Source organism: Littorina saxatilis, linkage group LG14 (genome assembly GCF_037325665.1).
Source record: "Littorina saxatilis isolate snail1 linkage group LG14, US_GU_Lsax_2.0, whole genome shotgun sequence".
Classification (NCBI taxonomy): Eukaryota; Metazoa; Mollusca; class Gastropoda; order Littorinimorpha; family Littorinidae; genus Littorina; species Littorina saxatilis.
In genome coordinates, this window is record NC_090258.1 from 42,436,338 (window position 1) to 42,462,668 (window position 26,331).

At 39.8% G+C, this 26,331-nt stretch overlaps 1 protein-coding gene across 1 annotated transcript in view; it reads right to left on the bottom strand.

Moving 5' to 3' along the window:
* Window positions 1-24,435, bottom strand: part of LOC138946788 (uncharacterized) — a 41,430-nt gene extending 16,995 nt beyond the window's left edge. The window contains exons 1-7 of the mRNA XM_070318191.1: window positions 24,162-24,435; window positions 23,041-23,218; window positions 22,130-22,254; window positions 21,746-21,756; window positions 18,138-18,233; window positions 16,487-16,633; window positions 8,206-8,520 (exon numbers count right to left, since the gene is read on the bottom strand). Coding sequence (XP_070174292.1) covers window positions 8,206-8,520; window positions 16,487-16,633; window positions 18,138-18,233; window positions 21,746-21,756; window positions 22,130-22,254; window positions 23,041-23,218; window positions 24,162-24,435 — 1,146 coding nt within the window. The remainder of the gene's footprint in view (window positions 1-8,205; window positions 8,521-16,486; window positions 16,634-18,137; window positions 18,234-21,745; window positions 21,757-22,129; window positions 22,255-23,040; window positions 23,219-24,161) is intronic.
* Window positions 24,436-26,331: the final 1,896 nt, after the last annotated feature.

The following is a 26,331-nucleotide window of genomic DNA, read 5'->3' on the forward strand; positions in this document are numbered from 1 at the left end:
TTTCATTTTGTGATTTAATTACACGTGTTTTAATTTCTTCCAGGTTGTAACTTGTTATGGTTATGTTATTTTATGTGTGTTTTCTTTTTTAGATGACATTCAGGCGATCCTGGAGGACATAGGATGTAAAGCATCAAAGTCGTCATCTTCCCCATCCCCTCGTGAAGCGGAACTTTGGCAGAAGGTCAACAAACTGAGGAGCAAGGTTTTCCGATTAGAAAAGAAAACGATGGAACCCCCGTGTAAAACAAGCGAGTAAATTAGCCAAGCCTCCCAAGAAAGACTTTGTAGTAGAACAGTTGTCTCATATATTATCAGGCGAGGCGAGCTATTTTGCCATTTATGCCTGTTACATATTTACCGGTTATCTGCTGCTGTGTCCAATCCTGGCAGAGACGGGAACGCATGTTACCAAGGAGCTGAAGGAGAGTCAATGAGAAGAGAGAATGTGATTAACAATTGCCAACTCTCTCCGTACAAAGAGGGTCCAAAATTGTATAAAACAAATAGATGGTAGGCAATTCAAAATTAAAAAAAGGACTCTCGGAGCATGGACTTAATGAGTCAAAAATTAAAGAAGGCTCTATGAACCGAAGTACATGTTTTGTCTATTGTCTTTTTTATTTTGAATTCCCTACCATCTATATTTTGATACAATTTTGGACCCTCCCTGGTGTGTTGTTTCTGATGTACCTTTTAGTCTGTTTACAGTAACATAGGCACACAAAAAGAGGGTCGGTAGGTCGGCTTTTCTTAACATTTTTTTATAACCATCTTTTTAAATTATTTTGCAAAAAAACAAGAACAAAATTGATTTTTTTTCTTTTTCTTTTTTTCCAAATGCCAAAAAAAAAAGTCTAGGGTTGGTCTAGAAAAATAGGGTTAGTCGGGATACCGTAAACAGGCTATTTTGCTTTGTTTTGCCTAAGCAAAGACTAACAAACTTTCTTTAGGGTCTGACATTGTATATACTATACAATTTTTGGGGTATTAACTAAATATATGTATACAGTTTTCGATTCCTTTTATACTTTTTCACAAATTAGCCCCCCCCCCCTTTTTTTTTTTGTAGTCTGCCCTGGGGGCGGGAGGTCTCCTAATTTCGGTTTCTAGGGTCACCTTATGCTTCCCCATGAGCTGAGAACTTAATTTAAAATGAGCCTCGATTTTTTTATTTGTATTTTGTAATTGTGCCTTTGTCCAGTCACATGATTTCACTTTGTACTTAAAAACTTGGCGCTGTCATCATTTATTGCTATTTATTGTTCAGTTGTTCAGTATTTATTGCTATTGGGCATCAGTTATTCAGTTGCCCTCTTTCGAATGAGCCATGCATGCATTATGGATGTGTTAAGCAATGTAAAAGAAGAAACAATGTGAAGCAAACATATAGCACCAAATAAAATAACCGAATCAGAATGGAAACTTCTTCAGTGTATGTGTGTGTGTGTGTGTGTTTGCTGTTTTAAATACCGAAAATGTGAAAATAAAGCAAGTCACAGCATGAGAAAGATCGACTGTACTAGTCATGACAAAGCAGGAGACAGCCTGGTCAGCATGTAGCAAAGGGGAATAACTCGTATTTAGCCATTCTCATTTCTAAGCATGCCCAATGAGGAAGTTATCCTTCTTCCCATTGTAGTTTCTTTGGCGCCAGTCAGTGTCGATCTTGCAGCCGTATTCCGGTAAGTTCAGAGACAGATCTAGTGTCTCCCACTCTGATAACGTGTCACCTACTGTTAATCCGTTTTGTTTTAATTTCTTTTTATTTCAGCAGACACGGATGTCAAACACAGTGCTAAGCAGTCACCTCTAGTGAAATGAGTTGATCTAAAGTGCCTGTAATGTTTGGATGTCTTTGCTCGTGGTTCGATTTATGTGAATTTCAAGGCTTGCAGTAGAATCAAGTTAAGTTTACTCTGCCCGAAAAAAACTGTCCACCATTTACTTGAACATGCAGATATAAGGAAACGGAATGAATCTGTTCTCAAAGTCAAAATGATCACGATTTTTTCCTCAGATTCAAAACATGCACTGTCATGGTTTTGTCTGTACAATTTAGTAAGTCTTAAGTACTTTGCAACAACTTCCTTGAACGTGAAAGACAGTTTTTGAATGCTAGATCTGTATCGCGTTTCATTCCAGACTCGATCCTCTCTTTGATTGTAGATCTACTGTTTGCTGTTTACGCACTATCATATGATTCGCTATGTAACGTTTGGTAAGCTTACCTTGCAACAGCTTTCTTGTCTTTGTTGGCATTTCTGGCTGTGTTGACCGTCAGAATTATTTTAAGAACCAGGCTGCTGCAGTCGACATGTTTCGCATATTGTAGGGTTACCATGCTGCATAGGTAAAGTGGCTTGTATAACCTGACTATTCTGTTTCAAAACACTGTTTATATAATTTGTGTAGGTTGTAGTCATCATAACTAATCGCATTTTGCCATTTGTTTCAGAAAGGAGGTTAACCTACAAGATCGATGCTATGTCAGATATATGCCTCAGCCACATGAAGACTTCCGAATTTAGATCTACTCGGCATGGTGACAAGTCTTGATGAAAAGTATAGGACTGAGGACAGCAGTGGAAAAAGTGCCCACATGGCAGGTACCTAACCTATTACCCTAGTCATTTTATCTGTTTGCCTTCTTTTGAAAATTATACATGGAGTTGATATGATGCGTTAGTTTTAACTGTGTGTGTGTGTGCGTGTGTGTGTGTGTGTGTGTTTGTGTTTGTGTGTGTGTGTGTGTTACGGAGTGAGTGAGTTTGTGTTATGTTACTGTTTGTTGATTTCTTACGGGAGCCTTGAAGGCTTCGCCTCTTGTTATGTTTGGCAGGCCCCAAGCTTTCAAAAAATACCCATTTGGTTGAGTCCGCTTTTGGGTGCACGGTCAGCCCTCCGCGGTGACGGAGTATTAGTGTTACTGTTTGTGTGTGTGTGTGTGTGTATGTGTGTGTGTGTGTGTGTGTGTGTGTGTGTGCGTGCGTGCGCGTGCATGAGTCTGTGTGTGTGTGTGTGTGTGTAAGAAAGAGAGAGAAAGAGTGAGGGAGAGAAAGTGTGTGTGTGTGTGTGTGCGTGCATGAGTCTGTACTCGTGTGTGTGTGTGTGTGTGTGTGTGTGTGTAAGAAAGAAAGAGAGAGAGGGAGGGAGTGAGGGAGAGAGAGTGTGTGTGTGTGTGTGTGTGTGTGTGTGTGTGTGTGTGTGTGTGAATGTCTGAAGAGTAGGCCCTACTCGGGTCCAGCGCGAGCGTTTTTTATTATGATCATTCTGATGAGTTGCGTGACTTTTATTTTATTTCATGTGGTTCGTTTATTTACTGATAGAGTCTAGTATGTGACAATATAAAGAACGCTTTGCAATATCCATTTTTTTTGTCTGGTACGGCTGTTTCTCCTTAACTGTTCCAGGTTTAGCGACTTTCCCCTATATGTGTGTGTGTGTGTGTGTGAGTGCGTGCGCGCGCGCGCGCGTGTGTGTGTGTGTGTGAGTGAGTGTGTGTGTGTGTGTGTGTGTGTGTGTATGTGTGTGTGAGAGAAAGAGAGGTACTGGGACAAGAAGCAAACATGGCGACAGCTTTCACAGATCAAGATGACTACTACACAATGGATGCCAGTCCCAAAGGTCAGTTAACTGGTATAAAGCATGGTTATTTTCATTATTTGAACATTATTGGAAGAGCGAGAGAGAGAGAGAGAACACTTTTTATATTTAGTCAAGTTTTGACTAAATATTTTAACATCGAGGGGGAATCGAAACGAGGGTCGTGGTGTATGTGCGTGTGTGTGTGTGTGTGTCTGTGTGTGTGTGTGTGTGTGTGTAGAGCGATTCAGACTAAACTACTGGACCGATCTTTATGAAATTTGACATGAGAGTTCCTGGGTATGAAATCCCCGAATGTTTTTTTCATTTTTTTGATAAATGTCTTTGATGACGTCATATCCGGCTTTTCGTGAAAGTTGAGGCGGCACTGTCACGCCCTCATTTTTCAACCAAATTGGTTGAAATGTTGGTCAAGTAATCTTCGACGAAGCCCGGACTTCGGTATTGCATTTCAGCTTGGTGGCTTAAAAATTAATTAATGACTTTGGTCATTAAAAATCGGAAAATTGTAAAAAAAATAAAAATTTATAAAACGATCCAAATTTACGTTTACCTTATTCTCCATCATTTGCTGATTCCAAAAACATATAAATATGTTATATTCGGATTAAAAACAAGCTCTGAAAATTAAATATATAAAAATTATTATCAAAATTAAATTGTCCAAATCAATTTAAAAACACTTTCATCTTATTCCTTGTCGGTTCCTGATTCCAAAAACATATAGATATGATATGTTTGGATTAAAAACACGCTCAGAAAGTTAAAACAAAGAGAGGTACAGAAAAGCGTGCTATCCTTCTTAGCGCAACTACTACCCCGCTCTTCTTGTCAATTTCACTGCCTTTGCCATGAGCGGTGGACTGACGATGCTACGAGTATATGGTCTTGCTGAAAAATGGCATTGCGTTCAGTTTCATTCTGTGAGTTCGACAGCTACTTGACTAAATATTGTATTTTCGCCTTACGCGACTTGTTTTCTTTTGCCCAGTGGTGCTTGAGTTTTGGAAATTTTATATTTGGGTACACTTGGATAAACAGATAAAGTTAACTGTGCATGAAATCATGTTTGGAGTTAAAAATCGAAAAATGCATGCAACTCTGCTGAAAGAATTCAATTGTATGATTTTGGTTGCTAAAATGTGCATAAGTATTTATAAGAAAACTGTCACGATCTAGTGACATAGACCAAGAAAGTGTCACTCGGTGGGGTGCCTTCTCTTGGTCAATTGCGACAGAAAGCGCCTGTGCGTGAGTCGGGGCTATACGGCAGAGTTTTGCTGACAGCGCAGAGCACGGATATTATGCCGCACGGATTTTTCGGGGGTGATTCTGCTTGCGAGGCAGAATTGTGGATAGCTGAACTTGATATGTGACAAGGTTAGTCACGTGTTATTGTCAAGGTTGTCTGTCTGAGACACGATAACTGGACACTTGACAATCAGCGGCAAGAGGAGAAGGACCGGTGTTTTTTCGTTCATAGAGTTTGATGGTTTTCATCACGTCTAGATATTTCAATTCTATCTACGTGCCGTTTCTGCTAGCACAGATAGGGCTCTATTGGAACTTCAACGAGATACTACCTTCTCACAGTTACATGTTTGCTGAGGACGAGTCGTCAATTTCTCTTCGCCGTGTGGGGAACACTCTGTTTTACCGCATAAAGTAGTCGGCAAGAGGTTGGATGTTGCGTCACTGACTGTTGACGAACAGAGGCCATTCCAGGGAGGAAGCGGGTTTTGCTTCCATGAGAGTGCTACATTCATAGGCTGTTTTTAGGTAATAAATCATTATTTAACGCTGTTGACGAGTCTGTGTTTGTGGAATGAAATACTCTCTGTTGTTCTTTCCAGGTTAGCGCATAATTTGCTCTCTGTGACGCTAAAATACTAATCTGTGTATGGTTTTTGCAGATAGGGAGAGAAGGACAGAAAATGGCCGATTTGCTGTTGTAAAAAGTCCGTTTGTGCAGGCCCACGTGCTCGATGAGATGTGTAAAGATGACATGTTTAAAGGTGGAGGTTAAGGGGTAGCTGGCATGTTTAGTGCACCGATGCTTTCTGTTGCAGCCTTCCGATCTTCTGTTCGGCTGCGTATTTGTGGGACACTGCTAGCTGCAGACGCTGTAACCGGCAAACCGGCTAACCAGCAAACCGGCTAACCAGCGACTGGGTGCGGCGCCTGATGTCTCCACAGTTCCCTGCTTCGTCACCACGCTAACCAGCACTTCATTCGACGGAGCGGTTGTGGAGACTAAAGACTAATTACAGGACGTCCACCCAGTGGCAAAAGAAAGCTAAGTGCACCATGTCTTTGCGCCCCGTTGACCACCGTTGTCATTTTTCCTATCTGTGATTATATTCGAGTAGTGACAACGTTGGGTGTGTGACACCTGCATTAACTAGCACTTTTGAGCAGAACAGTTATATTTTCCTAACTTTACACGGGATCAGCGTGTTACTATAATTTTCTATATTCTAACTGGCATTTTGTCAGTGACCATTGGATTTACGTTTTGAACGTAAAAGAACATTTTGGGAGTGAAGTCTCGAGGGAGGTGGCGAGTTATTACATAAACAGGCGTCTGAAACTTATACTTTTGTTGTTTCCATAAATTGTATGACTGCGAGAGTGGATCGTGGTGTGGTTAGTTAGTTAGAAGTAACTAACCGGTTCATAATCACCTTAAGTGATATATTGAAACGTGACAAAAACCAAGGCTTCAATGCCTCTTTTTGTAATATTCGAAAGGCAACTGCAGATCAGAAGATAAGTGGAAATGTGTGCCAAAGTCAGTGTTTTCAATGTACGGCTCAAATTGTGAATGTTTTCATTCAAATGTTCATTTTCGAAGATTAAAAGGGAGTGAATTTGTCAAATCCAAATTTTGGAAAACTGTCTTGAAAACCTGGCTTGATAACAATGTATGTATTGATGATAATTTATTTAATCCGCTTTTATGGAATAACCAATATTTTGTTTATGCTGGAAATGTACTGTATTTTGAAGATTGGGCAAGAATGGGTCTTGTTAGCGTATATGATGTTTTATATAGAAAAGAGTTTGTTTCCTATCAGTTTATTTGTGATGTTTTAAGAAAATCCCCACAGAGAATTTTGGAATATAACATGGTTCGTGCTGTTGTTGTAAATGTTATTAATAAGATGATGCACGGAAAGGAAGAAATTGATTTGATGGATGTCCCCTCATATCGTGGTAAGAAAGTACACAACGCACAACAGTTTAGAAAAGAATTAGTAAGCATGAAACTTGTTGAACCGTGTGCAAATTGGCTTTTGGAGGAGGAAATTTAATTATGAAATTGACAAGAAAGATTGGCTGATGAGTTTTGAATCGGTTAAAGAGACAAGGCTACGAGTATTACAATGGAAATTACTTCACAATATTTACCCCACAAATATTATGTTATGTAAAATGAAAGTTGTGGAGGCAATATTTGTTCACACTGTAGTAATAGCGTTGATTATATAGAACACTTTTTTTTTCTTTTGCCCAGTGGTGCTTGAGTTTTGGAAACAAATTGAATTCTATATTTGGGTACATTTGGATAAACAGATAACGTTAACAGTGCAAGAAATCATGTTTGGCGTTAAAAATCGAAAAATGCATGCAACTCTGTTCAAAGAATTAAATTGTATGATTTTGGTTTTTAAAATGTGCATAAGTAATTATAAGAAAACCAAGACTTCAATGCCTCTTTTTGTTATATTCGAAAAGCAACTGCAGATCAGAAATATTTATTTTTGATTAAAAAGTTCCAAAACAAATATTTAATGAAAATTCTTTTTTTTTAAAACAATTGTAAATGTTACCTCCACCATCATTACCCCCCTGATCCCCCCCCTTTTTTTCACCCTCTCTCTTTCCCTCTCTCCTTCTCTCTCTCAGTCTCTCTCTCTCTTTCTCTCTCTCTCTCTCTCCTCTCTCTCTCTCTCTCTCTCTCTCTCTCTCTGTCTCTGTCTCTCTATCTCTCTATCAGTTCAGAAAAATGTCTTTATAATGCATTGTCAGAATGTATTCCAAATGAGTGTGGTCAATTATGTATCTATACATCCGTAGATGCCTTTCCTTTGTTTCATGGATTGTAATACTATAGATTTTTTGAGTGGTAAATGTTGAAGGATGAAAGAAAATATATTGTGAGTGGACGGATGCACGTTATTCATTAAAAGCCCCACAATGACGTGCTTTGCAAAAAAACACCAACAACCGACAACTGAAACCGCCACGGAGACAGGCTTAACATGAACTCTGACCTCGGTCTGTGGGTGTGCGGGTCTGGATGGAAGGGTCACAGAGGTCTCCCTGAGCGGTGCCTGGTCACATACATTGCAAACATTAAGAGAATGGCATGCAGAGTGTCTCACTGAGTGTCCATTCCAACCTGTCTTCTCATGATAGATATCAATCGGGTTTAGTTTCTATAGCAAACACCAAGTTCGTCCAATTTGGAATAAGCTCGTGGGTCAGTCCGAACCGGGTTTGCGGAGCAAAGGTACATTTAGTTAAGAACGACCTTAAAGTGTCGCTGGTAGGATGTCACATCTTTTTCTAGAACAAATATCACGTGCCTCTCACCTTGTTTTGTAACTTCCTGAGCTGTCGCTGGTAGGATGCCACGTTTTTTTCTAAAGCGCTGCATGTCTTTTTGCAGTCCTGCAGCTGTTTGGTCGTGTCCCGGTGACGTGTCTTCTCTCCTTGCAGCTCTTTGTCTAGAGCGCTGCAGGTCTTTTTGCAGTCCGTCAGCTGTTTGGCTGTGTCCTGGTGACGTGTCTTCTCTCCTTGCAGCTCTTTTTCTAGAGCGCTGCAAGTATTTTTGCTGTCCTGCAGCTGTTTGGCTATGTTCTGGTGATGTGCCTTCTCTCCTTGCAGCTGGTTGGCCGATTCCGTGGCCTTTGAAAAAGTTGAAAACTAAGTATGAAAAAGAAGGCATTTATACTGTTGAATTAAAAGTACTGCAGTAGTAGTTTATACGCGAACGTGCGTCGAAATTGTAAGCATCCTCAGCATCAGATGGATGAACATATAATATGTTCCATCTGTTTGGTTTTCACAGTTTGGAAAAGATTAATATTAAGTTCAGAGTTGTTTGGTCAATTTTGAAGGGGTTGCGAATGATTAGATTATATAAATTGCTGAGTTGTTTACATATCAAAAGTAGTTATGGCTGAAATGTTTACATATCTAAAGTATAAATTACATGGGGGGTTCCACTGTATGTTGTTGTTGGTTTTTTTAACCATAAAACACACTGGTTGAACTGAAGTGATGATGATGATGATGATGATAATGATAATGATAATGATGATGATGATAATGATGATGATGATGATGATGATGATGACGACGATGACAGCAGGCACAATCTCTGCACATTTCTGTATGCACGGTCTGTCTGACACTGAACTGAGCTAACCTGTAAATGACGGGTACCATGTGCTATCAACAGTTTTCTATTATTCAACCAGTGAAATAAGACTTGCCAACAAAGAAACAAAGAGAGAGAGAGAGAGAGAGAGAGAGAGAGAGAGAGAGAGAGAGAGAGAGAGAGAGAGAGAGAGAGAGAGAGAGAGAGAGAGAGAGAGAGAGAGAAAGAAAGAAAGAAAGAAAGAAAGAAAGAAAGAGAGAAAGAAAGAAAGAGAGAGAACTTTATTTTGCAAGGTTAAAGATTTAAGGCTAAGCGAGAGAGTTCACGTGATTGTTTCAATTACAAAAAATCATTCATAAAAACTAGAAATTATGTTTCTGATCAAAACGAATGGTTAATGGGCAATTAAAAAAAAAAATGCTCACCTAAGCCTGCAATTCAAAATGGAATTGACGGCTTTTTCACTGTACATATGCCACAAGAGATGTTTATAGTTACTCATACCATTCATCGCTTGCCTCTAGTTAACTCCCCTTGCATGCCGCCATTTTGTTTTAATGTCATTTGGGATCGTGCCGCGTGAAGTCATTTTATGACAACTTTTAAGAATGTCATCGCGTGTGCTAGTTTTCATCGTTTTGGTTTTGAAAATTAGTCAAAGTTGCTACAGAAGCCTAAAACTATCGTTTGATCTGTTTTTGAAATATCAATTGCGTCAGTGACGTTTTTGGTAGATTTTTTGTTTGTGGCGATGAACCGATGGGTTGATTTATTTCTTATTTCGAGTTTTCTTAGCTTTTGAATGGAGGAGTCCAACCATGTGATTTGAGTTTGTTTGTCCCCATTTTGTTGTGCACAAAGTGCGTCACTGACGTGGCACTGTTTTGTAACGTCTATGGCGCTTTGGAACCATGTGTACTTGTTACTGGTAGTTTTTAACCAATTTCCTTGTGATGTTTTGTTACAGGTTCTAACTAAGGTTAACATTGTTGTAACTGGAAAAAGCTGAGCACAAAAACGAGATCATTTGTCCGTTATTTTTAATTGTTAGTGCAGTTAAACCCAGAGATTTGTACGAGTTATGATCCAAACAAAATGATCAAAACGCTATTATAAATGTTTCAGGTAACTGATCATCAAAAATAATATATCATTTAAACGGCCAAACATTTCACTGGTTTACCTCTCAGAGATGACGCCATTAAGTTGCTACGTCATAAATGACGAGGCATCAAAAAACGTCACTTTTGGGTTATGCTTCAAAACGGGGTCTTTTGTCAAGCACCATGAACAACTACTATTCTGTAAAAGAGTGTAGCTAGGTAATGACACAAAGAAAATTTCTACAAAGGTGAAGAAAGTAACATGAAACAAGTCGCGTAAGGCGAAATTACTACATTTAGTCAAGCTGTCGAACTCACGGGATGAAACTGAACGCACTGTATTTTTTCGCCAAGACAGTATAGCTTCGTCAATCCCCGCGTGAAGGAAATCGCTCACCTCCAACGTGCAAAACGTAGTGATATTAGCGCGGTAGCGTATTGTGCTTAGCAGGAAAGCGCGCTTTTCTGTATTCTTGTTAACTTTCTGAGCTTGTTTTGAATACAACCTATCATATCTATATGTTTTTGGAATCAGGAAATGATAAAGAATAAGATGAAATCATTTTTGGATCGATTTCTTACATTTTAATCGTAAGACTAATTAATCTATTTTCGTTAATTGTGATCACATTTTAAGAGTAAACATAACATATGTATATATTTTTATATTCAGAATGTGATGAAGAATACGATGCAATCAATTTTAAATCTGTTTGCGAAAAATCGATTTTAATGACAACTTTAATGAGCAAACTCATCAATTAATTTTTAAGCCTCCAAGCTGAAATACAATACCAACGTCCGGGCTTTGTCGAAGATTACTTGACCAAAATTTAAACCAATTTGGTTGAAAAATGAGAGCGTGACAGTGCCGCCTCAACTTTCACAAAAAGCCGGATATGACGTCATCAAAGACATTTATAAAAAAAATGGAAAAAATGTCTGGAGATACCATACTCAGGATTTCTCATGTCAAGTTTCATGAAGATCGGTCCAGTAGTTTTCTCTGAATCGCTCTACACACACACACACACACACACACACACACACACACACACACACACACACACACACATACACCACGACCTTCGTCTCGATTCCCCCCTCTACGTTAAAACATATAGTCAAAACTTGACTAAATGTAAAAAAGCTGCTACATGATTTACAATCTGACAGAAGAAAAGGGAAATCCATCCTTGGGAAAAACGGAACAACTCTAAATAGCCAACAAGACGTCCGAACAGCTCTGCAAACGAAATTAATGTAGCTGCTGTATCAAAACTTAAGAACTAAGATTTAAAAGTGTACATACGAGTATATAGTGCAAGGCTTAAACTTTCATATAGAACCGTTCACAGAATTCTACACAATGACCTTCAGCTTCAAAAGCTGGCGGCAAAATGAATGCCTCATTAGCTGACAGGGAAACGGAAGAAGCAACAAGTTCCTCTTTTCACGCAATCTGCTTAACCGTTTTGAACCACGTAGACCCACACTTGTGATGAATCTAGTCACTGATAATGAGACTTTGGTTTCCTTCTATATTATTGCAAGAAAACACAAAACAATTGGACCACAATTACGATACGCACTACATTTGTAAGCAAGGGTTTCAAACAAAGAAGAAACAGTGCTATTCGCTGTATTTTGGGACCACGAAGGTCCCGTTGCTGTCGATAATTTTTTGCTAACAGAACTGTCACTGTCACATACTATGCAGGACCTTATTACCCAAAGTAACTCACGAGTTCAGCAGTTAACGACTAAACTGCGAAACCCAGACCTCCCATCTTCTCCATGACAATGCCAGCCTCCACAAAATAAGGGCCGTGCCTCCATTCCTTAAAGTCTAAATGATCCCATTTTTGCCTCACACATTCTTCGGACCTGAGTTTACTCCTTGTGACTTCTGGTTATTCCCTCTATGAAAATTAAAGCATCTGAAGGAAAACAAAAACAAAAGAAAAATCGCAACCGCCGACAAAAACAATAGTGTAGAACGAAGTGGAGTGCACAGAAAAGTAAATCTGTGAGTGTTCGCAGAGCTGAAAGAAAATGTCATTTACACAAGAACAGGCTGTTTTAGCACGACTAATTCTATCGTTTGGTTCACCGCAATATTTTTGCTACATAAGCGATGAAGAAAATGAAATAGTTTTTTGTCCGTAAGGTTCGCGGAGAAAGATGCTAATGTTTGAGTTTGGTTATGTTTAGATTTAGAATTAACGTGTTATTCCGCCCTGTCATTCTCGACTAACACCAACAAATATCAAGTGGAATAGTGTGGTTCACATTTATTTGTTTGTTTATTTGTTGCTTAACGTCCAGCCGACTACGCAGAGCCATATCAGGACGAGGAAGGGGGGGGGGGGATGAAGGGGGCCACTTGTCAAGCGATTCCTGTTTACAAATGCACTAACCCATTACTTGTGTCCCAGCAGGCTTTAGTAAAACTAAATTAATACCTACTGGAAGATTACCAGTTTCCAGTATGTTAAAATAGGCTTAACCTATCTACTGCTGGACTTACATCAGAACACTAACAGATTAAACTATACATGAATCGCGAGACAAGCGGCAAGAGAAGAGATTTTTGGAAAAAATACAGGTGAATGAGCAAGAAGGCAGAAAAAAGAAAAGAATTCATGAAGAAAAAGAGAGCATGACAGGAAAGAGGAACCACAAATCTACCTAACAGCAAACTAGAAAGCTCCTGCGGTTCCAAAAACAGGAGGGGCCTTTAATTTCATAACCGCAGTGCCCCACTGCGGGAGGTTCACATTTAGGATCTTGTCAAATGTACATACTCATTTGTTTGACGTGAGTGTATAACGGTAGTTATTTATATAATTGCCAGGAGGGAAGACAGCGGAGAACGTCAAAATAATGACAGCTCAAATCAAAACGGTGTGAATGACGTTTTGGAGCCAGAATCAGGAGCCATTTATCTTTCTGAGGGTGTGTACTTGTTTGCCCGCCAAGTTTGAATGAAATATTTTCGAAAAATCAAGGCGTTGTCTGAAGTGTACAAGAAAAAAAGAATGACCTTGACCGGTGACCTTGAGTAGTGACCTTGACCTTGACCCGGAATTTTTGCTAGGGGTGTATGTTCCTTTTAAGTGTATCAATACATCTACAAAGTGTGCAATTGAAATAATTATTTCACAAGTTATTCAGATGGGCAATGGTGTCCACGGACCAACGGGCGGACCAACGGACAGACGGACGGAGGGACAAAGAGCCGTATAGTGGTTCAACAATGTCCGAGAAGATCAAAAATCAGTTTAAAATCGGCCGCGTTAAACTACCTATAGTTTAACAACAACAAAATATCACTATTGAACATTGAATTCACACGTGCCACGTCAGTGACTGTCACGATCTTGTGACATGGATCAAGAAAGTGTCACTCGGTGGGGTGCCTTCTCTTGGTCAATTGCGACAGAAAGCGCCTGTTTTAATTTCTGTCAAGGGGTGTCGGTTTTTGCTGACAGCGAGCACGGGAATTTCGTGATTCAGTGGTTCCGCGTGCGTGATTCTGCTTGCGATGCAGAATTGTGGATAGCTGAACTTGATCCCGCAGTGGGGCACTGCGGTTATGAAATTAAAAGCCCTTCCTGTTTTTGGAACCGCAGGAGCTTTCTAGTTTGCTGTTAGGTAGATTTTTGGTTCCTCTTTCCTGTCATGCTCTCTTTTTCTTCATGAATTCTTTTCTTTTTTCTGCCTTCTTGCTCATTCACCTGTATTTTTTCCAAAAATCTCTTCTCTTGCCGCTTGTCTCGCGATTCATGTATAGTTTAATCTGTTAGTGTTCTGATGTAAGTCCAGCAGTAGATAGGTTAAGCCTATTTTAACATACTGGAAACTGGTAATCTTCCAGTAGGTATTAATTTAGTTTTACTAAAGCCTGCTGGGACACAAGTAATGGGTTAGTGCATTCGTAAACAGGAATCGCTTGACAAGTGGCCCCCTTCATCCCCCCCTTCCTCGTCCTGATATGGCTCTGCGTAGTCGGCTGGACGTTAAGCAACAAATAAATAAATAAATAAATAAAAAGCTGAACTTGATATGTGACAAGGTTAGTCACGTGTTATTGTCAAGGTTGTCTGTCTGAGACACGATAACTGGACACTTGACAATCAGCGGCAAGAGGAGAAGGGTCGGTGTTTTGCGTCCCTAGAGTTTGATGGTTTTCATCACGACTAGATATTTCACTTCTATCTACGTGCCGTTTCTGCTAGCACAGATAGGGCTCTATTGGAACTTCAACGAGATACCACCTGCTCACAGTTACATGTTTGCTGAGGACGAGTCGTCAATTTCTCTTCGCCGTGCGGGGATGGTCTTCACCGCAGAAAGTACTCGGCAAGGGGTTTGGATGGTGTGTCACTGTTGACGAACAGAGACCATTCCAGGGAGGAAGCGGGTTTTGCTTCCATAAGAGTGCTACATTCATAGGCTTTTGAGGTAATAAATCATTATTTAACGCTGTTGACGAGTCTGTGTTTGTGGAATGAAATACTCTCTGTTGTTCCTTCCAGGTTAGCGCATAATTTGCTCTCTGTGACGCTAAAATACTAATCTGTATATGGTTTTTGCAGATAGGGAGAGAAGGACGGAAAATGGCTGATTGCTGTTGTAAAAAGTCCGTTTGTGCAGGCCCACGTGCTCGATGAAATATTTAAAGGTGACATGTTTAAAGGTGGCGTTTAAGGGGTAGCGTGGCATGTTTAGTGCACCGATGCTTTTTGTTGCAGCCTATCTTCCGTTGTTTGCTGTTTTGCTACGGCTTCTACGTTTGCGGGTATGCTGTAACCGGGTCATCGCTGTTGCTGTTTTTCTGCTACTGCTGCTGGGATAACCGGAGAGGCCGTCACCGTCTGCAGGGGTCTTCCGGCAGGCAGTGACGTCACCTACAGGACCACCCTTTGTTTCCAGCAGTGTAGTGAGGCGCCTGACTTCCCCACGATTCCCTGCTTCGTCCCACGCCAACCGGCACTCCAATCGTCGAAGCAGTAGTGGGGAAGAACTATTTACGAGACGTCCACTCGTAGCAGACAGCTAAGTGCGCCGTGCTATTGCGCCCTTTTCCACCAAGTCATCCTTTTATATTTGTGATTTCTTTTGAGTGGTAACAACGTGAGGGTGTGATACCTGCTTTAACCAGCGCTTTTTGAGCAGAACAGTTATATTTTCCTAACTTTACACGGGATCAGCGTGTTACTATAATTTTCTATATTCTAACTGGCATTTTGTCAGTGACCATTGGTTTTACGGTTTTTTTTTAACGTAAAAGAACATATTTTGAGTGAAGTCTCGAGGGAGGTGGCGAGTTATTACATAAACAGGCGTCTGAAACTTATACTTTTGTTGTCTCTATTACATTGTATGACTGCGAGAGTGGATCGTGGTGTGGTTAGTTAGTTAGAAGTAACTAACCGTTTCATACTCACCTTAAGTGATATAGTGAAACGTGACAGTGACGCTCAAGTGCCACGTCAGTGACGCTACATATTAACCGCTAGTCGCAAGGATACATATTTCAGAAAGTATGATATGTCTTGACTATGATCTAGCAAAATTACATGATATAGTTGGCTAATCTCATAGAATTTTAGAATTTCCCTTGGTGAGTGAAATGCAGGTAAGCATTTTTGCCACGTCAGTGACGTTATTTCAAACTCAAGTTAAGTACCCTTAGCTTTTTTCACCTTAACATTTTTCACCTTGGGTAGGAAGGTTGTCATGTTTGGGGAAATCTCTGCACAAATTTGAGTTAATAAAATCATCATGACTATTATTTTCATTGCGAATAATGTCTGATTTTTTGTGCGAATGCCACGTCAGTGACGCTGGAATTGCCCTAATCTGCTGTATCATTCGCTTGTCGGAAAGCTCGGCCTACACGCATCTCTCAACTATGACCTTCCCTTGTCTACTGGCTCGGAAGATTTATTCTACTCTCAAATAACACTTCTTTGCACCTTTTATGACTCATTCGTCCTCTATAATCCCGTACCCATACCAAATACGAGCTGATTTGGTGAAACAAAGCACATTTCTACTTGCGAAACCCATCGAACAGCCATTTTCGGTGCTCGATCGCCGACATTTTCAGCTTTGAGGGCTACTTACGGGCAAATATCAACCGCTCCCTAACTTTTTATGCATCGAGAAACAAAGTTATAGTCATCGCTGAATTAGTAGCTTACCATAAATCTCGACATAAATCAAACAATACCTAGAAAACAGACATAACTTGCCTTCAAACTTGTCTTCCGCTCGGCCTTAATCAGGTTATCCCCCGTGATTTAGTTTAAAACAGCCTTAAACTGTCGCTGGTAGGATGCCACGTCTTTTTCTAGAACAAACATCACGTGCCTCTCACCTTGTTTTGTAACTCCCTGAGCTGTCGTTTGTAGGATGCCACGTCTTTTTTTAGAGCGCTGCAGGTCTTTTTGCTGTCCGTCAGCTGTGTGGCTATGTTCTGGTGACGTGCCTTCTCTCCTTGCAGCTGGTTGGCCGAGTCCGTATCCTTTGAAAAAGTTAACAAGTCGCGTAAGGCGAAAATACAACATTTAGTCAAGTAGCTGTCGAACTCACAGAATGAAACTGAACGCAATGCAATTTTCAGCAAGACCGTATACTCGTAGCATCGTCAGTCCACCGCTCATGGCAAAGGCAGTGAAATTGACAAGAAGAGCGGGGTAGTAGTTGCGCTGAGAAAGATAGCACGCTTTTCTGTACCTCTCTTCGTTTTAACTTTCTGAGCGTGTTTTTAATCCAAACATATCATATCTATATGTTTTTGGAATCAGGAACCGACAAGGAATGAGATGAAAGTGTTTTTAAATTGATTTGGAAAATTTAATTTTGATAATAATGTTTATATTTTTAATGTTCAGAGCTTGTTTTTAATCCAAATATAACATATTTATATGTTTTTGAAATCAGAAAATAATGGAGAATAAGATGAACGTAAATTGGGATCGTTTTATAACATTTTTTGTTTTTTACAATTTTCAGATTTTTAATGACCAAAGTCATTAATTAATTTTTAAGCCACCAAGCTGAAATGCAATACCAAAGTTCGGCCTTCGTCAAAGATTGCTTGGCCAAAATTTCAATTAATTTGATTGCAAAATGAGGGTGTGACAGTGCCGCCTCAACTTTTACAAAAAGCCGGATATGACGTCATCAAAGGTATTTATCGAAAAAAAACGTTCGGGGATATCATTCCCAGGAACTCTCATGTAAAATTTCATAAATATCGGTTCAGTAGTTTGGTCTGAATCGCTCTACATGCACACACACACACACACACACACACACACAGACACACACACACACACACACACACACATACACCACGACCCTCGTCTCGATTCCCCCTCTATGTTAAAACAATTAGTCAAAACTTGACTAAATGTAAAAAGAAGGCATTTATACTGTTGAATTAAAAGTACTGCAGTTGTAGCTTATACGCGAACGTGCGTCAAAATTGTAAGCATCCTCAGCATAAGATGGATGAACATTTAATGTTCCATCTGTTTGGTTTTCACAGTTTGGAAAAGATTAATAATAAGTTCAGAGTTGTTTGGTCAAATTTGAAGGGATTGCGAATGATTAGATTATATACATTGCTGAGTTGTTTACATATCAACAGTATTTATGGCGGAAATGTATACATATCTAAAGTATAAATTGCTGAAAACCGCCCTGATATGGCCCTTCGTGGTCGGCTGGGCGTTAAGCAAACAAACAAACAAAATTGCTGAAATGTTTACATATCAAAAGTATTTATGGCTGAAATGTTTACATATCTAAAGTATTTATGGCTGAAATTTATACATATCTAAAGTATAAATTGCTGAAATGTATACATATCTAAAGTATTTATGGCTGAAATGTATACATATCTAAAGTATTTATGGCTGAAATGTATACATAACTGAAGTATAAATTGCTGAAATGTATACGTGGCTAAAGTCGGGTTTTTGACATAAGAACTTGCATGACAGTCAAGGTTGATGACTCACGTTCTGCTTGATCTGATCGTCTTTGCGCTTCACTTCCCGTTCCAGCACCTGCACACGGTTTTGCGCTTGAGTGAGTTCCTGCTGCAGTGCCCTCACCTGTTGAGTGAAGCGAGCACAGTCTGAATTGTGAGGATCGTGAGCCGAGGAGAAGTCGAGTTGTACTCCCATTCTTCGTAATGAGGTGCAATTGAAACGTCAGAGTTGATGAAAAGTGAAGTGGCACAGGAAATACTGACAGGACTTTTCACACCAGCTGTTCTTCGTGTATACAATATTGCACAAGAGTCCTTCCAAAATGTAACACTTTCCATATTTGATTATTTTATTTCTGACTTTGACAGTCAGTTTTGTTGGAGCTTTTCTTTCCGCCAACACATTCCAAATCGCTGATGTTTTGGTCAGTTTTGACAGTCTGGTCATTGTGACGTCAAGAACTGCTTTTGGTTCCTCCCCCTCCCCCACCCCCCGCCAAAAAGAGAAGAAAAAAACCCCGACAACAACGATGAATCCTAGCAACAGCATTGCCGCCTGCTCTTTTCAAAATATTTTGTAATTGGTGCAATTGAAGTTACTCTGCCACACACACAAACATTAAATTAGACCAAACAAGCTCAAATTAACTTGTTCGGGTAAGGTAGAACACCTTCTAATTCATTTTATGTTGTGGAACGCGTCTGGTAAGCATAATATATTCTTGTACTTGTAAAAAGAGAACAACAAATAATTCATCTCATTTGACAAGCTGGCATCACCAAAACAAGTGTTGATAACGTATTTAAATCATTAGTAAGAGTGAATAATAATAATAATAATAATAATAATAATAATAATAATAATTGTCAGTAAGTACTGGTGTCACATGACTGATGTGAACCAGTTGATTGGCTAATGGCGATGCGCTAAAACTGTTAGCGCACTCTTGGAGTGCGCTAACTTTTCCACAGAGCGTATTCTTACGCCCTTTACCTAAGCAAGACTGTGCTCTCATCCTCAGAATTAATTACTGACATGTAGCTTATATTTTCTACAATACCAAATGACTATAAATTCCCTGCTTCTCAATTAAAGCAGAAGTGGGTTTTTTTCTGACAGATTGCATGTGCCTGTGCCACAGTGCGGCTGCCACTGATCTAAAAATACAAGCCGCTGTGTTTCATCTGATTCTCGCCGACTTGCATAGATTCTTCTCATCGTGTTAGTGGCATGTAGCTTATCATCCACATTACCAAATGATGAGTTAATATAAAATTCCCACCCGCTAGCAGAAAACACAAGTGTTATTCCGATAACGTACCAGCTAGACCAGTTTGGAAGACTGACTCGATCGACTCTGTCATACGTAGCCGCACTGACTACACTGAAATACGACTGCATCAGTTCAGTAAATGAATGGTTTCCGAATTATTATTTCAAGGCCAGAACAATCGTAATCGAAAACGTGTAGGGTTCAGAACGTTCTTACCATTATAAGACTTATTACCAGCGTGCCTCGTGCGTGCAGACTCAGTCAGTGCAGACTGCATGCAGTGGTTTGATTGCCCTAGCAGACGACATAAACCCCGCTCAGCAAATTAACATGTTGGGCAAATGTGAACGAAAAAACGATGGGGATATAATACGTGTAGGGTTCAGAGCATTCTTACCGTTCATATTTAGTATCAGACTCCCCGATGAGTGAAGATACAACACGAGAAATATGCCACATTTGTTTTCAAAATGTGCGAACCGTCAAGTCCCGCGGCTTCGAGTCAATTCAAGGGGAGTCACTCCGCACAGTCAATCCGTCGAAGCTCAACTGGAGGTTTCGAATCGCAAATAATGAAGAGCACAGTCTTTTCTCCGAGTTCAAATGAGGTCTCTCTGAAAGATCATCACTGTTCAGATTAACGCTACACTGGAATTTACCAACAGAAATTAAAATGCGTGTGACGAAAGCACGACACACTTGAGACACCCCACACAAAAGTAGATCTTTACTCAGTGTACACGACCTGACCACACAGTTATGCCTATTCAAATGCGCGTTGCAAAATGTGCGTTTGGAATCTTCTTTTTTCTATGGCGGTACTGACAATATCGTTATTGAAACAATCCCAGTGCACTAAGGGATTTATAGAGCAAATCTCGAAAATAATTATTGAACTCAGCGCTATGCGCTTCGTTCAATAATGAATTTTCTCGATTTGCTCTATAAATCCCTTAGTGCACTGGGATGTCTCAATAACTTAAATAAATGAGCATTTATATAGCGCAACATCATAACTTTACAATTATGCTCTTTGCGCTTGACACATTTAAAATTAAAACACAGTTATACAAGCATTTACATATTAACATTCATAGTCAACAACGCTTAATTAAAAGCATACACCATCAAACATACATTACAAAAGATTCTTCCACTAACTAAGTAATAAAAACATGAATAAAATAGGTAGTGAAAAATCACTAAAACAACAAATAACACTACATGTAGCCTACTGATGGACTGAGAAAACAAAATCAGGGGTTGTATTTCTTGAAGAGGTGCGTTTTAAGTGCTCGTTTGAATGCTTGGGGTGACTGAGAGTGGCGGATGTGAAAGGGGAGAGAATTCCATTGTGTGGGTGCGCAGAAAGTAAAAGTGCGTTGTCCGTATATTTTGGTTTTGGTGTGTGGAATGGTAAGGATTCGACAGTCAGAAGAGGCACGGAGTTGTCTTGCTGGAGAATAGACGGTGAGGAGTTCATTCCTGAATACTGTTCCTTCCCGGTGTGTATCAATTCATAGCGAGGGGAATCCAATAAAAAGTGTTTTGTATTTTCTGATGCGTGACCACAGGCACAAACAGGAGCGTCCATCACGTGCCTGTCGACTTGGTGCTGGTTTTCTATGAGTTTGAACAAAAACACCAAGGCGCTTATGCTTCTCAACGCCCAATAAAGTGACACTATCAAAACGTAGTTGAATTAGTTCCGGATTCTGTTAATTAAATTCAGTAATTCCGTTTTATTTTGCTTTTGTGAGACTTACCATCAAGTTGCCTGATATTCAATTTAATGGAAATCTGAAATTGAAATTGTGGCTCTAATAAGAGAATTTTCTCGGGATAAATATGTATTTAATTGTGTCACTAGCATAACATTTAATCACAGATTTACAATGTTTAAGTATATTGTTTGCATGTATAAGAAATAAAGAAGCTCCAAAATATGATCCTTGTGTGACTCCTGCTGAGATGGTAAATAAAGTTAAAATACAACTGTCTACGCGCATCCAGAGAATTAATCTTAAAAAAAAGATTGAAAGACGTCCGCGTATTCCGATCACTTGCAATTTAACCCTTTGGAAATGTCAAAAATACAGCTTGCAATTTTAGAACAAGCACGTCACGCAATACTTCCAAGAGTGACGTTACTTTGCTTTGACTTCTCTCTCCCCCCCCCCCCCCCTCTCTCTCTCTCTCCCTCCCTCTCTCTCTCCCCTCTCTCTCTCTCCCTCTTTCTCTCTTTCTCTCTCTCTCTCTCTCTCTCTCTCTCTCTCTCTCTCTCTCTCTCTCTCTCTCTCTCTCTCTCTCTCTCTCTCGTGTGTTCGTTGCGCCACGCTCATACCAGAAGTGATGCACTCACCATGGCTTGCACTAAAAAAAAAGAAAGAGAAAACAAGAACTATAAACAGTGTTTTGTGTTGTTGTCACAGTATGCTCTTTCACATCATGTTCTGTCATATCATGATCTTTGTAAGAAATCTTGCTCCTGGCTTAGTGTCAAGCTGCTCTGGCTTGTCTTGACGCAGCTACACAACCTTGTGAGAGCAAGTCGGATACTGTTTGATAAGTGTTTCCCTCGTTTCACCTCTCACATTCAATAAGTAAGAGAACATTACCCTGATGTAATATTTCTCCTCATTTAAAAGATCATTCTGTCATTCTGTGAATAATAATCAAGTTAGTTATTACAATCATCAAAAGTACTCATAAACAAATACACACATAAAAGCGCGTGAAAACCCACCTGGACAATAAAAACGAAGTTCCTTCGCGAGCGTCGATTGATATTCAGCTGTCTGTAGTTTATTTCCTTGGGATTCTTCGGTCAATGCTTCATTCAACTTGTGCAATATATGCATCAGGGTTTTGCTGCAAATAAACATAAAATACAGAGGCTGCTTTATTCTACATTCGCGAAAGACATCCGTGTGATAAATAAACCACACGTGTGTATATCATGCAAATGAGGTCGGGTCAAACTACAGTCTGTCCTGGTAGCAGGTAGAAGACGTTTTGAATTATTTAAAACAGATCTAGACAACTTTTATAGAGTGACCAAGAAGAAATAAATTCTGTTATGTTGTCTTTTTCCGGTAACGTCAGAGATGTCGCGAGGCTTTTGAACGAGACCGAGGTTCAAGCAGACTCTGAAAACTTTAAGGCAGAAGGAATTCAATAAACAGAAAACGGCATAATTTGCTATGTCATGCCAGGTTTACTTTCGTTGTATTTATAAATAGTGAAAAGCTCGCTCTCACTGACCTTCTAATATTCAAAGAAAAAACCCAACAGGTGTAAACCTTGTACGACACAGCAATCCATGTAGTATTCTATATTTGACTTTTCAAAACTGTTGTTATATGAATGTGCATTTTACATATTTACCTGAGCAAGATTACAGAGGGCTAGAAGCAGGACCTGTAGCCAAGACGTCTCATGTACACTGGGGGAAACTTGGAGAGAGAGAGAGAGAGAGAGAGAGAGAGAGAGAGAGAGAGAGAGAGAGAGAGAGAGAGAGGGGGAGAGAGAGAGAGAGAGAGGGGGAGAGAGAGAGAGAGAGGAGAGAGAGAGAGAGAGAGAGAGAGAGAGAGAGAGAGAGAGAGAGAGAGAGAGAGAGAGAGAGAGTCAAACAACTATAGATTTGGGGTCACCAACCTTTTCGCGTAACGTTCCAGTAATCTGGTGAGGTGATAGAAGTATACTGAGCCTTTTGTTGAGTCTGGATTACAATACGCTACGTTGTCTGGGATTGTAACAAAGGACAGGAAAAAGTCCCGTTTGTCTGTGATCACCACACCTCTGGCTGGAGCCCCTGATTGCGCCAGATAATGACCTATTCAACAACAATAAAAAAAAGAATTGTTGCAAAGAAAAATGTCCATTTTGGCACAGGCAAAAATCAAGAGTTCAATGAATGTTTGAATCCGCATAGAGTATTGATTTCATCTGAATAAGGTACTCATGCAAAATGATATTGTGTTTAATATTAATGCGTATGCTCCGTAAATTTGCCATGTTCTGACAATGGTTTTGGTTATTTGATATGCCATGTTCTGAGAATCAAAACATACATGCACACATCAATTTATCGATCCATCCATCCATACATAAACTTCGTTATTGCGACAAACTTTCCACCCAAATTAAAGCATTAATTACTGGAGTCATTTAGCTCAAACTTTCTATGCTATGCTATGTCGTCCAAATGACTACCTGCCACACATTTCGGATTAAAGATTTCTTTAACAGGGATCACCGAAACCGGCAATTAAAGAAGGTTTACCCCAAATCGCCGTGACAAAAACAGAAGTGACCACTTAAATATCGACGAAAAATCATAAAAGGCATATTTTGGCAACTTTTAAAGTCAAATTAGATATCTACCAAGCACTGTGTTCAGCAATGACTTGGCGGATTGCTTTTAAACTGTTAGGATATTATGCCTAAATACTAGACGTACTTCGAGTAAAATTTCGGATTGTGACAGAAATTAGTTTAGATGTTATGCACGTTTCAGGAAAGAGTCTTAAAAACCGTAATAGGACTGTTTGCTTACGTCCCAAAAAATCATGACTTGGCATGACTACAGACAAGAAGTTGGTGCAAACAATGCCATAGTTTCATTTGCCACTGGTGTAAATTTGCCAGGCCTGAAACTACGCCCTTTGTTCAATTATTCTTTGTTTCGATTTGCTCTATCAATCGCAGAACGCACTGTGATGTCTCATTAACTGGTATGATGATAATAATGATAATAATAATAAGAAGAAGAATACCTTTTTGGCCTTCCCCTCCTCGGCAGGCATCAACGAAGAAGACTTTTGGCTTTCCAGCCAGGGAGGGACACTGGGTTGAGAAGACGTACTCCTGGAGTTCGCTGATATTCACGGTGTAATCGTCAGCTCCGCACACCCCTGTCTTGTTTCCATGGGAACTTATGCAGCAGACAAAGCAGTCGTAGTTGGAATGGTCTTCTTTTTGTATACTTTTTATCCGTGTTTTCATCTGCTCGCACGTTTGATTTTCAAAATATCTCACTTCAAAGTCCATATTCTTGAACGTGCGAGTTAGGTTTTCTGAAATATTCGTTGCACACACACACACACACACACACACACACACACACACACACACACACACACACACACACACACACACACACACACACACACACTCACACACACACACACACACACACACACAAACACACACACACACACACACACACACACGTTTGGAGAACATATAAACAATATAAACGTAAATTATGTGTAACCGAGTGCCGTAACACTACGATCACCTCGGGAAGCGAAGTGCAATCAAACAGGATTGAAAATGTTAGGGCTAATTTCTTAGCCCTATAAAAACTGTTATGCAAACCCGAAGGTTTCCATGAACATACAGACAATCGGAAACCACCAGACCCCATCACAAACAGAATTCCACAATACACCGGTGTTGACTTTTAAAGGCCAACAACTCGGGTGCAGAGTCTGCTGTGAAAGGAGCGGTAGCCTCCCCTGTCACAATGTAATACTATTTTGTTCTGAAATAACTCTGCCATAACCGTCATGCTCGGTGGTTACTTGAGTTAGTTACACATTGATAGCCTTACATTTGAAACGTTGTGGTTATCATGGTCTACTGACACCCGACCAAAGCCTTCTTCGCTCTGTCGGGCTTAAATTTGTGTTTGGAGAACGTCAATCGACCATGATAACCGTGAAGTTTCAAATGGAGACCTGTCAATGTTATTGTGAACTCAGTATGTCACCAACCTTGTTTGTATTCATGCGATTGCAGAAGAAGAAATGCGATTGCTTACTTACTTACTTACTTATTTACTTACTTACTTACTTACTTACTTACTTACTTACTCCCTGCCCGTTACGCCGGTGTAACACGAAATGTTTACTCCACAAAATATTGACTGTCGTACGAGAAAAGAACTCCCCAAGCAACAAAACATTACTCCCTCCACAAAATTAAAATAAATCGTACGCTAAAATGGGATGCGGGCGAAGGGATAATGCCAATAATTTTGTGATCTTGTGCAAACGAATGTCGCGCTACCCCTCCCTCCACCCCTTCCACCACCAGGACTAACAGTGGACAAGGGAGTACAAGTTGCGTACACCTGGCGTAATGTATTCGTTATTTATTCGTCAGGATGGTAACATGTTTGCTCGGAACACACCTGTCATGGGTAGTAATTTTCTCGTGTTATGGGGGAGTACTTTTTTCGTAAAGGGAGTAAACTTTTCGTTCAAGTTTTTTTTCTCTGGAGTAAAAATCTCGTGGGAGTAAATGTCTCGTGTTACACCAGATGTGATTGCAACACGACCAAAATGATTTTCTTATGTTGACAAACTCCTTCTTGTTCCTGAGTTTGCTTACCAGTAATTAAAGTCCCAAGCATCGTGTTTCCGTGTAAACATCGTATCACTCTGCTCCTCATCAGTTCTATCACATGTATTTGTTCTGATAGTTTCATTATCTATAGAAAGCAATCCGGAAGGCATCATTCTTTTTGGAGCTAGGATTTCGTATAAACATGTATTCTTTGCATCGATGTGCATATTTTCGAAAGAAAATGACCTAGTCTAGCATCGAGCGAACATTGCACAACACAGACGCGAGAAAAGTATTTGGTGTACAATACAATACAATACAATACAATACAATACAATAACTTTATTAATCTCTAAAAGAGAAATTACATTGCTGAGCGTTTGTGTCCGTAATAATAACATACATAAAACATTCAAAATAAACATTTGTTCTTTGTCCTGAGAAAATATAGCACATTGGTTATCACATAAGAAAGTATATTAACAATACATTAACATGCATTCACCATCAACAATGCACAAAAGAAAGTCAGCACCTTGCCGGTTATCACAAATTGTCTAAGAGAGTAGAATGCAAAACAAAATCAACAATACT